The sequence below is a fragment of the Syngnathus acus genome, chromosome 21, assembly GCF_901709675.1.
Source record: "Syngnathus acus chromosome 21, fSynAcu1.2, whole genome shotgun sequence".
NCBI lineage: Eukaryota > Metazoa > Chordata > Actinopteri > Syngnathiformes > Syngnathidae > Syngnathus > Syngnathus acus.
Window position 1 is genome coordinate 4,592,134 of NC_051105.1, and position 13,463 is coordinate 4,605,596.

Here is a 13,463-nt window from a genome sequence, read left to right on the forward strand (position 1 = left end):
TATGTGCAATCATATGTGCAATATCTGTCTACCTCATACTCTTTTCACCTGCTTTTTTTGCACTGTTTTTATATACTTTTGCACTATTTTTTTTATCTAATACTTTTTTTATCTCCACTGTATATTGTGTATTGTGTATATGCTGTCCATATTTTTTTTAAATTATATATATATCTTACTTTTTAAAATCTTTTATCCCCTTCCCCGCATGCGTGTGTGTGTATATGTTAAGTGTACTGCTGCTCACACAGGAGTTTCCCCATTGAGGGAATAATAAAGGATTATCTTATTTTATCTTATCTTATTAGGTACACCGCCATTTTCAGGTGTACCTAATCACAGGCCACTTCATTAGGGAAAAATCATGGTCAAAGCTTAAATGAAAGTGAAAAGTGCCACACCCGCCCTCACCCCCACCTCCTGATTGGCTGGTTGATCTGTGACATCATGTTTTTGCACGTGTCACGAATGTGTATTTGACTACTTGCTCTTTATTTTGGGGGACACCAACACATATTACACAACGTGAAACACATATACATATTGTCATATAAAGCAGTTAACCAAATGTCAGATTTTTGTTTTCATGCCCAAAAAATAAAAACAAGAAATAAAACACCAGAAACAAGTTTTAACAGGTTTTAATGTTTATTAAAATAATAACAATAATAATAATAATAATAATAAAAGTAAATTTCAAACCAGCAATCTAATGTGAAATTGCAGTAGATATACTGGATAACAATATTTAGGCGTATATATGCATACACGTTATTTTAAAACTACTATAAGTGTTATAAAATCAAGATCACCCAAAGATAAGCATAATCTCCCCGTTGTTGCATAACGGCGCAACACTTCAGGCAATAAAGTTAGCCGTTAGCTTGGAGAAAACGCGCATAAAAGAAGTGGTGTTTCAGTGAATGGTTCTTTCTTTCCTTGGCAAATCGTAAATCTACATTCTGGCTTACGTAGTTCACGCCAGGAGACAGGGATAGCTCTAACCCTAACTCTAACCCTAGCTCTAACCCTAAGCCTAGCTCTAACCCTAACCCTAGCTCTAACCCTAGCTCTAACCCTAACCCTAGCCCTAGCTCTAACCCTAACCCTAGCTCTAACCCTAACCCTAACCCTAGCTCTAACCCTAGCTCTAACCCTAACCCTAGCTCTAACCCTAACCCTAGCTCTAGCTCTAACCCTAACGCTAACGCTAACGCTAACCCTAACCCTAACCCTCTAACCCTAACCCTAGCTCTAACCCTAACCCTAGCTCTAACCCTAACCCTAAACCTAGCTCTAACCCTAGCCGTAGCTCTAACCCTAGCTCTAACCCTAACCCTAGCTCTAACCCTAACCCTAGCTCTAACCCTAACCCTAGCTCTAAACCTAGCTCTAACCCTAACCCTAGCTCTAGCTCTAACCCTAACCCTAGCTCTAACCCTAACCCTAGCTCTAACCCTAACCCTAGCTCCAGCTCTAACCCTAGCTCCAGCTCTAACCCTAGCTCTAACCCTAGCTCTAACCCTATCTCCAGCTCTAACCCTAACCCTAGCTTTAACCCTAACTCTAGTTCTAACCCTAACCCTAGCTCTAACCCTAATCCCAACCCTAGCTCTAGCTCTAACCCTAACAGTAGCTCTAACCCTAACCCTAGCTCTAGCTCTAACCCTAACCCTAGCTCATACCAAAACTCACTAATAGTGAAAATCTCCACATACGTGCATTTGTAACAGACACCAGAAATTATTGAATACGTGTGGATACATTGGCCATATCCTGGCAAGTTTGCAGCTATAAATAAATACGAGAGAGTATGTGTACATGTTAAAACACAATACACAGTACATTAGAGAAAGAGAAAAGGAGTGAGAGCACCAAAACCTCGTTAGAGTTCAACTTCGACACCATCTAAATCATCATCGTCGTCGTCGTCATCATCACATGCCTCAGCGTTGAGTGTTCTTTGAGGTGGGGGTCTTTTCACGAGAGGTTCCAAGCTACGCGTCATCTTGTTACTGAGTATCATACAAGATGACAGATGAAGATTCAATTGGTGAACAGGTAAGGAAACAATAATCAACAGAAAAGTTTACAATCTGCACCTAGGACCCAATCTGTGAACTTTTCCAAAATGGGGCTCGGTGGGACTTCGTGGTCCTAAAGACTTGGTACCTGGGGGGAAAACAAAAGAAACATGAAGGTTGGCTCCAGATAATAGGCTTTATGTTCTTTCTTTCACAGCTTGAGCTTTCATTGCAACTGTCACAGTCCAAAAAATCTCTAGATGTGTCCATTTATGTATACACACCGTCTGGTTAGCACTTGGATGTGTTAGACAAGGCTTTTTTAAGCAAAACAATTACCATGTAAAGTAAAGGTTTTTATGCAGAAAAGATGGCCATTTTTTGTATAAAAATTAACATGTACGGTAAGGTTTTTTTTAGCAAAAAAATTATCCTTTTTAGTAAGGCTTTTTTTTTATATAAAAGAGACCATGTAGGAAAAAAAAAGCCCACGTATAGTAAGGCTATAAGTATATAGTAAGGCTTTTATTGAGTAAAAAAAATGACCATGTATCGTAATGATTATATTTCTTAATGAAAACTGACCATGCATAGAACGGCCAAGCTGCTTCAAGTCCAAGCTACCGTGAGAGATGGCATCATCTCCTTCGGCCAATAGCGAGCTCCGGTAGTAGAGGAGCGGCTGCCAGCACTCCTCCCTGAGGTCCGCCACGTGATCAGAGGTGTGCTTCTGCAAGTAGGCTAGCCTGCATTCGCGCACATATTTCAGCAGTGACAACCACTTGTATCCTTGCAGAAGAGTCAACCCACATTTAACGTTGGGAACACATTTGGGATAGGTTAGCAACTCTGGCTATTCTTTCCCACATGCATCACAGTAAGGATTCCTGCCGCGAATAGCAACTATTCGCGAGTGATTAATGGCCCACTCAAAAAGGTAAAGAATTGCCTATAGCTGTGACGACATGGTACCCTAGCACTACTCTTGTCATAATGACACTCATCAACTCCTTAAAAATTGTTCCTTGGCACAAGATGGTAGCAATGAGACAAGAAATCACTGCTTCTTTTGTAAATGAAAACTCCTCAACCTACTTCAACATACGTTCTTGGCACAAAATTGCGGCAAAGCGCTACTTATATCTTAATGAAACTCTTCAACTTACTTCAAAATAGTATCTTGCTATATCGTGGTGGCAAAGCACTGCTTGTGTCTAATACACCCAGATCTTTGAGGATATGGTGCGGGAACACTCACACTGTCCTCTTGTCGGGTTTGAGCAACTTGCAAGAAAATTCGGCAAGGATGCTCAAGTAAGACAGGTAAGTTGGTGTGGAACTTTCAAAATCCCGGAAGACAAAGTCGATGCCGCTCCTGAAAAACATAACGTGGACACTTCAGGCACAGAACATAACAGAGCAGACATGCACGTCCACCGGCTGACCTGTGGATGAGGACCAGGCATTCGCGAAACTTGACGAGGTCACCGAAGGTGAGGGCGAAGCGTCTGGCCAGCTCTTTGATGCTGCTGAAGGTCTGGACTCCCTGCTGGATGTGCAGCGATCCTCCAGCCTCCTGCTCGTGTTTCAGACGCACAAACAGCTAGCCGGGACACAACAGAAATCAAGAAATGCCTCTACAGTTATTCATAGAAGAGTTTATGAACGTTCACTTACCTGCTGTAAGGAGAGCACCAACGTATGAGCGCTCTCGAGCTTATCAACGAGTCGACTCCTATGAATGGTCTCCTTGATGATGTCACCAAAGTTGCTCTGATACTGAAGGACAACCACAAAGTCACAACACTCCAACATAACAGGCAAAAATGAAGAAGAGTGAGAGCGAAAATTCTGTGACATGGGCGAGTGCTCAAGTGAGCAACATGCTTTATTTTGAGCTTTGACTTGAGCTACCTCAGCCGTGTGAATGTTTTTCAACATCAATACTTGCTCTTGATGTGTTCATCTATGTTCTTGGCACTTCCATGTCTAAGGTCAAAGGGCTACTATAACCTTTCCACATGCAATCTAGATTTACTGACAACATACCTTCACATAGAAGGTAAAGATGTCAGCCGCCATGCTCATCTCCAGCACGCCATGTAGGATGAGCTTGCAGTAGGCAGCCAGCGTGCGTCTTTCTGTATGAAGCGCCTCATTCTTGTCCTCCTCGGAATGCCGGCAGGCTGAGTGGAAATACGTAGAAGAGAAGAGACGTTATCAGTGGCCAGAGATGGCAAAACTTGACAGATATTTGTGTAAAAAAAAAAAGACTGCTAGAAATTGAAGTATTGATCCAAATCCTGACTTTGTAAGTACAAAAGAAAAAAATATTCCAAAATCTTATGTTTGTTTCAACATCAAACATGCAGCTATGATACCACCCAGCATGTGGATTACTTTACTTGAATGTTTATAGTCAAGCACATCTGAGGTACAAAGACACCATATGATGTTTCATGGCTGACGGCCGAATACGAATGCGGTTTACATGTCTCTGCATCTTTGCTCGCAAGACAAGGTACCTCAGTATTTATACTTCCATCTAACTGCGAGTGGTAGGCTGCAACAGCGGGCCTCAGTACAATGATTTTAGCAGGTGTAACGTTAAAGCTTACACGTGAAGGTCTTTGCGGTGACAGCATGTGGCTTCAATTGGCGGCAAGGCCAATAAAACAAGCGAGGTGGTGAACCAGAGTTGCGTGAATTTTTCTCACGGAAAAAGAGATTGAAGCCAATTGATGATGCTTTCGCCTCGCCATGATCTTTCACACAAGAACAAGTGTCCATAAAAGCCAAAGTGTTAGCAGGCTAATCCCATAAAACAGCAGCAATAATCCTCTAGTCTAGTGTGTTGCTTTGAACATTGAAAAGCTTTCCACCAGACCACTCGCTCCTCTCTTAACCATATTTGGATGCAATAGTCCATTCAGAGTAGTACAGTTATTAAAAACCGCTGAAGGAATTTATCACCTCCTATTTTAATTTACAAAGATATTTTTGTCATCTTAAAATACACACCAAAACATAATGCATCCTTTAGGTGCTTGGCCATATTGTTGTCACAAATGTAACATGAGACAAATGAATTTTTTTGCAATTGCAGGTGAAAATGCCATGACAACACAAACGCAGAGCGAGGGTGCCACCTGGTGTGCAAGTTGGGTTCTACAGCATTTAAAAGCAGATTGACTATTTTGCAGTTTGCAACAATTTTTATGATACAAATGTCACAGACTTGTTACACATGACAATGTTTTTAAAGGTTAGTAATTGTTTACTTTTAATATTTTATTATAGGAGTTTAATTGTTTTATCTTTGTGTGGTCTCATTATAAAGTATATTATGAGCAAATAGAAGTTGCACAGACAAAAGGTTTATAGTACTGTACTATGTATTATTCTCTTGTAACAGTTCATGTTCATATCACTTTAATTGTTTTTTACATTATTGTTATTAAACAAAAAAAATGGCATGGGATCTTTAACAATTAACAAAAACAACACAAAAGTGTAGTTAGTATCTCTAAACTACTCAACAGCTAACCTCTCACCTTTGCGTTCGTGGTCACCGTCTGGCCCGACAAAGACGTTTTTACAGACAAAGTTCAACAGCGCCACCTGCAGTTTGGGTGTGGGAGTGTAGGGCAGGGGGCCCAAGGAGGTGGGCCGCCAAACTTGTTGCTGGTAGGAGTGAGCGCTCAAGACGTCACAAACACCCAGGAATGCCTGAAATAAAAAAAATAAATAAATAAATTGGGTGAGGGATGAGTGGATTATGCTAAATAACTGACACTTTGTACCTGATGCCTGACGCTGTGGTCGGGGTGGGAGAGACAACGATGGCTTGCCTCACTGAACAAACGTACCTGGAGTCTCTGGGACACAGCTTTGTCCTAATAAAACACACAAGTATAATGTATTATATCAACAATATTTAATAACAACACATATCACAAATTCTGCCTTTACTAAAACAATAAGGCTGTAATTTAACAGAATGTTCATTGTTGTGTATGCAATGGTGTAGATTGGCACTGTGAGTCGTTTTTGATAGCCAGATCACAATTGAGAATTATGACCTTAGTAATCATGTTGTGTGTGACATTTTACAGTAACTCACCCTAGAGTTCAGCATTTCACTACTTGTGCTCAGTGACCAGAAAACACAGTAACACAAACATTGTAACACTTCCTTTAACACCTGTCAGAAAAAAAAAACATTGTTCTTTTTTGCAAAGGCATAAAAAGTCACATTAAATATTTGAAATCTTAAAATGTCAAAGGTAGCTTTAATCACCAGAGGTGGCGCCCCCTCCTGGCTACCCTCTACCGGCAAGAGAGGCAAGAGCAGGTCGAAGAGATTCCAACTGGACAGATCGTGACAGCTGTCGGAACACATAAGCAATGTGAGCGGAAGATCTTGACAAAAATTCAATTTGTTCACTTACTTGTGAAAAGTGCTGACTTTCTTCAGTGTGACTAAAAGGTCTCCGGTTTGCTTTTCACCCGCAGAGAAGATGCCTCCCTGAAGAAAAGAACTTTGCTGTTTGCATGGAAACTCTTCTTGTAGATCAAACATCTTGAATTGAATATCATAAATAAATCAATAGGGTTCCCTTTCAATGAGACAAGATGGAGATAACTGAAGTTTGAGTGCTGCAAGGATGTTGAATAAATTTTATTTCTTGATCTGACATTCAAAAGCAATGTTCTAATTCATGAGTTTACTAGTCCTGGTGGAAAGCTCACCATGAGAGAGTCGGTGAGCAGGTCTTTCAGGTGATCCACCCAGCCCTGGACTATGGAATCTCTGACAGGCAAGGCCATGGAGCCCCAGGTGGTCTCTTCTGCACACAGACTAAGGAACGTGCGGGACGCCACCTCCAGAACGGCTGCGTCTGAGTGGACCTCCAGAACAGCTCGAATTTCCTCTAACAGCCTGGACACCAACTGAGAAGAAGTTGGCATCCACAATTAATGAACAGTAGGGCTTTATGTTTTATTTTTGCACTATCCTCCACTCACACGCAATGACAAAAACTAACATTCTTTCAAATTTGCTCTCATCCATCTGTCTGGTAGCAATTTGACAACGTGTAAAGGACCCCCAGGAATGGCCAGCATGCTCCAAAAACAACCACTTTAAATCAAAATGAGCATTTTGGGGATGGGAACTTGTTTGTGACTCTCCTCATGATGGACACAGTTATCAAATTTCAAGTTCCTAAATCAAACCACCTTTGGGGGCTGAATTGACAAGAAAGCCTCGGCACTGCTTGAGTAAATATTAATTTAAATTTATTATTTAACCAATTTATTATTAATAAAAAACAATTAATAATAGACATGCTTTTCCTCAATCTTGTTGACTGGCAGACAAACTAACACAGGCGTAAACATCATTAAAAAAATCCCATTTTAACTCCATGACTTGAAGTGTAAAATTCGCTGGAATGCTGACCTGTGTGTTTTGGGCCTCGGGGCTATCTGGCAAAAAGTACTGAGGAATCCTCATCAAGGAAGCAACAATATCCCAGCGACCTGAAAACTGAAGGTAGCGATAGGTGTCATTCAAACATAATGATGTGGTAAATTGATGACTGGCAGGGAGGCAAGTCGGCATACCTTGGCAAGTAAGCGTGGAAGCACTGTGAGGAAATGCTGCGTGAGCTTTGTGCAGTCGTCAACCTGAACTTTCTTCTCTTTGGAACTCATCATCTGGTAGCAAAAACACACACAAATGAAGATCCACTCATCGTGTTGGAAATGTTGTTGGACAGCACAATTAAATTTGTAGTAGTTTGCTGAATGTCCTGTGCTCTTAGAGAAGTTGCAAAAAGAGATCCTTTCCAATTTTCTTAAATATAAAATTATCCATCTGGCTTCTATTTTACTGTAATTTTCAGTGACTCTTTTTTTTTTTTTTAATTTATGTAATTTAACTCGGGATGTTTTCCTTTGCATGCAATAAAAATTTTATTAACTCATGATGTTATATGTTATCTGTTTAGGTGTAATTTACTTTTTCACTTGATAACTTGTTTCCTAATTGTTAGATGGCTGCTTATTTTATTTCACAATATTTTTCTTGCTTTTAAGATTTAAGCCTCTTTTATAGCTCACATATTTAGGCATTATTTAGTTTGACTATTCTATTCTTTGCGAATAACTTTTTATGTTAACTGAGTACTTTTTGTGTTCTTTTTTCATGCAGTTTATTTGATTTATTTCCATTTTTTCAATTAAGCTTTCACGGATCTACAGCTAGTTCTCGTATTTGAACATAAATTACTATAAAGTGAGCATTGTAAGCGTTTTGAACGATTTATCTAACATTCAGAGTACTTTCTAAACACGACAATACTTCCTTTTTAGTATTATTTTGTTTGAAAGGTGTTAGGGTTAGGATCGATTGAATAATAGTTCTGACCTTAACTAAGGTACATATCAAACTGCTGGCGACAGCTTTGAATAAAATCCCCTTAATTTTAGAGTTTCTCATGGATTATTCATCCCCTGTGATTTAAATTGCATATTTTTCTTACTAGGCTACATTTTTCTAACTTTTCCTCATCTTTAATACCTTCATCCCAACAAAAAAAAGATATGAGTGTGCGTAATGAGTGTGACTATACAAAATAAGCAACCTTCTTTGCACCATTTCTCCCAGGCAGCACTGGTCCTTCTGATGCTTGGCGCACGGAGGCGAGCATGATCTCCACGAGCACAGCTTCTTCCTCCCCAGTGAAGCCTACAAACAAGCAACATCATTTGTTAAAAAAAAAAACAACAAAAAAACGCTACAACAAGAACAAGTTCTCCCAACCTGTTCCCGGCAAGGGATCTTGAAGGTCTTGCAGAAGTAAAGACGTAATGGTGGCCCAGTCCTTAAGCAGGGCTCCACTGCAGTCCCACAGGCTGTCCACAAGATAGACTACATGGTTGTGCAACTGTAAACATCCACTGACGTATTAGTAATGTCACATTAATTGCAAGCATTTGAATTAAATGAGCATTTCACCTTAGCATTCTGGTGGAATTCCAGCAGTGCCTTGAGTTGTGTAAACGTTTGTTGCTCATGATCCTCCTCTTGACTTATTTCATGCTGACTCTTAGCAGCAGGGTCATCAGTGCTGATAATCCTGAAAAAAATATAATTATAATAAATTGAGAATAAACTAAATATAAATATATTTTTCTACCTGAAGAAGAGCAGCTCCCCAGCTGTGGCTGCAAGGGGGCGCTGTGAGGAATAAACACGCTCAAAGAGAGGCTTGTAGTCATCTGCAGTGAGCACATCATCATGTGTTCTGAAGGGTTAGTGACAGAGAGCACAATCACTATTATGAAAGAAGAAATATCATTATTGACACAGGAATGGTGGCTAACTTGGAGATGAGCAGCAGCAATTTCATTGTCTGCAAAGCCACCTCGTTGTCTTTGTCCAGCGTCATAGAGATCATACGGTCCTGGAACACAAGCGGTACTAATTGGTGAGGCCATTCATTTTCTTACTGATATTTTGGGATTGTAAACAAACAAAAACAAATAATAAATACAATGTATTAATTGAATAAATTTGCTCAATAAAATAAAAGGGTTCAAATCCAGGCTCCCGTGCCTCTGTGGGTTTTCCCTGGATTCTTCCAGTGTTGGAAAAGTAAAAAAAATGTCATGAACTGGTAAACAAATTACACATAAGATGGACATTGACTAAATAGAAATAAAAAATCTGTTCTCTAAAAACATTTATGGAAAAAAAATCTTCAAATTGATGGTGTTTGAGGAGTTCATCTCATACTAAACAAAGTGTGGTAACCTTGAAGCGGCTGGTGAAGAGGGTCAGTTGAGGCAGAACAACGGGATCGCCGTATAAATGCTGCAGGCCCAAGACACACTTGAGACGCACATCTGGAACCTACAACACAATGCCCAAATAATGCAAATGGAAAACAGGAGTCTTTAGAAATAGACAATTACATTAGTCACGTGTGTTATATAACTTGTTCACCTTGTCATACGACATCCAGTCCATGTATTTGAGGTAAGTGTCATTGAGGAACACAGAGCCATAGAGCCTCATCCACAGGCCCAACTCCTCCACGCAGATGGAACGGATTTCTGGAAGTACGTCGCTGTACCACCCACACACAAATATATGAGCTCTAAACAATGTGTTCCGAGCACCACGGAGTAGTTTACCGATATCTCTTGAGAAAAACGGCCTTGAAGAGGACGTCCATCATGCTTTCAATCTCGGCCCTCTTCTCCTGCAGCTTGAAGAGAAAATACCAGATGTTTAGAATGTTATTTGTATGCTGACAAAGGGGAAAGCCCGGTCTCTTACCTCCTTCAATTTCTGTTGTGCTTGCTCCACTTGTGCCTTCTGTCTGCTTGGCCTCTGCGCCTGCTGCAGCTTTTGACTCTTTTCAGCAGCTTTGCTCAGATTGACAGCCACATCAATCAGAGAGCTAAGCAGTTTTATCGCTAAACAAAACGATGGAAAACATATCAAAGGATCAATTCATCTACTGAATAATATAAATATATATATATTCATACAACAAAACGGACAGGGGATGATGTTATATTTTATCCATTTAAATTTAGCATAAAACTTACTTTAAAATTACCTTATTGGTACTTCACTAACCACTAGGTCTCATCATTTATATTTGGAGACAAGATGTTTAATTCAATAAAATGAAATTTTTGAAATTACTTTGTGTGTGTGCGTGTGTGTGTGTTGTAGGGGGGGCATTACCTGCTAGCGTGCAGGTGTGTCGGAATGCTCGTATGTGGGAGTCGGACAGCTCGGAGAGCAGTGAGATCAGTGTGTTTATCAAGTAGCTGTCGAAGAGGAGGCTGTGTTGACACTGGCACACGAAAACAGACACAAAATCGCACAGCTCCGAGTAGAACCAACGGCTGTACGGTGCAGGCTGGATTAGAGGGTACTCCATGCTGTCCTACAGAAGGCAAGAAAAGCATTAGACATGTTTAAACATTTTTAGCATGAACAAATTTGCACTACTTTTCTTAGGTTATGTTTCACCGTGGAAATTGGCGATTGTCATCAATTGCAGATTAATAATTAGAGGAAATATTTTTGAGCTGTGGAAAAACATTCTTGGAGTCATTCAAAATAAATTAAAAATATATAGTTTTACACAGAGCAGTCTACCAAAATAGGGCCCAATATGCTCTTCCTCTCTCTTTTAAAAAAAAAAAAAAGAATGGAATAGTTTTCTGATGGTGAAGTCATTGTTATTATTACTGACTGAGTGACTGACTGTGAGCTGAGGAGAAAACACTTACAGTATCTGTGGGCCAAGTGACTGTGAGAATCCATGGAAAAACCATAAACCTTTTGTACTGCAGACCGGCAACCTAAAACACAGGATTTTGCGCAATCTTAGCCCAAAGTTGCATTACAGATACAACAAATTGACATCTTCCGACCTCATCCAAGTCCTCCACCAGCTCATCCACCATCTTGTCCATGGCCTCACTGTCGCTTTTGATGTGACACATTTCAGCTGTGACCACCCCTGCAAAACAAAACAAAAACACATTAGGTATTGTGCATGCTTGCTGAGCTATTATCATTATTGTGTGATGGTTGCTTGCCTTTGCAACCACAGCACTGGATGAAGAAGCTAATGAGGTCGAGGAGGGATGCATCCCTGTTGGCCGCGTAGGCCTCCGCCCAGCCGTCGATCACCACCTGCTCAGATGTCAGTCAGACTCACCAAAGCACCGAAGTGTTTAAACGGTGGATCTTACCCGTATGGCGTCCGGACCCATTGTGATGACGTCAAACAGAGTGACGGCCTCCGCGTGCGCAATTTTGCGATGGCAGACATTGTCCTTTCGAACGCTGCAACTGAGACTCTTGGTCTTTTTTCTTGTGACGTTCTCCGCTTCCTTGTGAGTTCTTTTCCTCCGCTTCTGTGATTCATACAACCGACAAACACGGTTGGAAAATAAATGAATGAAGATCACTTACAAGTCTAATTCGTTTTGTGACCAAGCTCGTAATGCACTTTCCCTTTACTTTTAATAAATGCTCCCCATTGAAATGACTTTTTGAAATTACAGTATTATGTTTGGAAAACTACAGCTTAAAGTTTTATCATTAATGCAATGTGATTAAAAAAAAAATTCTATACAAGTAAATTAGGATACATGCTTTGTAACGCAATCATTCTATAATCAATTAATTAAGATGGATCAAATGTTAAGCAAATGTTACTACTTTAGTACTTTGTGAATCAGACTTTCAGTGCATTCTAAGGCACTTTTCCTCACTGAGGCACTGAAATCTCCGATTTTACAGTTTTCTACAATGCACCATGAATACCTTACCCCTTTCTTGTGTCTGTTTTCATTGCCGGACTCATCCTCGGAATTGTTGACAACTCCTGAGGAGTTTGCTTCGTCCTGACGTGAGCATTTACTAACAAAAACAATGAGACATTATTGTCCATTGATGTGAAATAAACGAGGTAGAAGAAAACATCCTATTTTTTTATGTAAAAAAAAAAAAAAAAAAAAGATACTTCAGCTCAGAGGGTCTGGATGTGCCTGCAGACGCGGGGTCTGGTATCATCTTCTTCCCACAGCACTCACGTGACTTGCTTCACTGGGAATGTTTCTCTGATCTAAAAGTCAGAGAAGGACCATCATTTAAGTACGCCTACACTACCTCAAGACTACCATAATGCACTTTGCTCCATCTCCATGTGTTTACATTAACATTTAAACGTGCTGCTAACTTGTTGCAAGGGAATTCTAGTTTATAATTCCCTTGCTACAATGATACTTGAAGAAGCTTGATAACGATCCTCATCATTTCAATCGGGTTTGTAGCAATTTGCCGTCAGGGACACATGGAAACCTTACCTTCATTGTCGTAGGTAATCCTTTGGCGAACATTATTTTTATTATTTTAAAATGAAAACGTGTCAGAAACAAATTACTCATTGGATTGTTGCATGTTTTTCCCCATATTTTTACAGTGCCTCTCACAGTCAAGTTTACAGGAAGCCAGAAGGTTTTTCATTGGCTGAAATGCTGAACCGGAATTATGTGATTGGATTTTCCACATACGTCAATATCTAGAGTTCCTCCCCTTTAACCCCCTTAACCGATTGGTCTATGCTGTGCTGCATTCAGGTACCGCTGGAAAGGGTGGTTTATCACTTCTCCCTTTCTTTACTTGAATTCCGTGGGAATCTCCGATGGGAAAATTATTTTTTAAAGTTGTTTTTAAAAAAAAAAAAAAAAAAAAATACCTCCATTAATAGTATAGCGGACGGACGGATAGATAGATAGATAGATAGATAGATAGATAGATAGATAGATAGATAGATAGATAGATAGATAGATAGATAGATAGATAGATAGATAGATAGATAGATAGATAGAATCCAA

General features: G+C 40.0%; 1 protein-coding gene across 2 annotated transcripts; it reads right to left on the minus strand.

Moving 5' to 3' along the window:
- Positions 1-1,696: 1,696 nt before the first annotated feature.
- On the minus strand, positions 1,697-13,074 carry si:ch211-269e2.1 (cohesin subunit SA-2). Of its 2 annotated transcripts, none has more exons than XM_037280692.1 (32): positions 12,933-13,074; positions 12,590-12,691; positions 12,396-12,486; positions 11,814-11,978; positions 11,658-11,754; positions 11,490-11,578; positions 11,346-11,417; positions 10,792-10,996; positions 10,375-10,514; positions 10,230-10,303; positions 10,039-10,162; positions 9,847-9,945; positions 9,417-9,496; positions 9,230-9,337; positions 9,049-9,169; positions 8,868-8,977; positions 8,675-8,780; positions 7,653-7,745; positions 7,489-7,575; positions 6,777-6,977; positions 6,476-6,552; positions 6,325-6,412; positions 6,148-6,228; positions 5,828-5,920; positions 5,579-5,753; positions 4,074-4,210; positions 3,702-3,803; positions 3,470-3,627; positions 3,283-3,399; positions 2,610-2,770; positions 2,103-2,172; positions 1,697-2,015 (listed from the first exon to the last, which is right to left on the minus strand). In XM_037280692.1, exons 2-32 carry the CDS (start codon positions 12,637-12,639, stop codon positions 1,886-1,888), a joined length of 3,501 nt encoding a protein of 1,166 aa, XP_037136587.1. In that variant the 5' UTR covers positions 12,640-12,691; positions 12,933-13,074; the 3' UTR covers positions 1,697-1,885. The 2 variants fall into 2 exon arrangements, with proteins under 2 accessions (XP_037136587.1, XP_037136586.1); XM_037280691.1 differs by having other exon boundaries at positions 8,675-8,778; positions 8,854-8,977.
- Between the last annotated feature and the right edge of the window lie 389 nt (positions 13,075-13,463).

Excerpts from the sequence above, each read along its gene's own strand:
- si:ch211-269e2.1 (XM_037280691.1), bottom strand. The coding sequence starts at position 12,639 with ATGATACCAGACCCCGCGTCTGCAGGCACATCCAGACCCTCTGAGCTG. Across the intron at positions 8,978-9,048 it reads AATTCCACCAGAATGCTAAG|TTGCACAACCATGTAGTCTA; the intron begins GTGAAATGCTCA and ends GGATGTTTACAG. Across the intron at positions 6,553-6,776 it reads TGCTCACCGACTCTCTCATG|GGAGGCATCTTCTCTGCGGG; the intron begins GTGAGCTTTCCA and ends TCTTTTCTTCAG.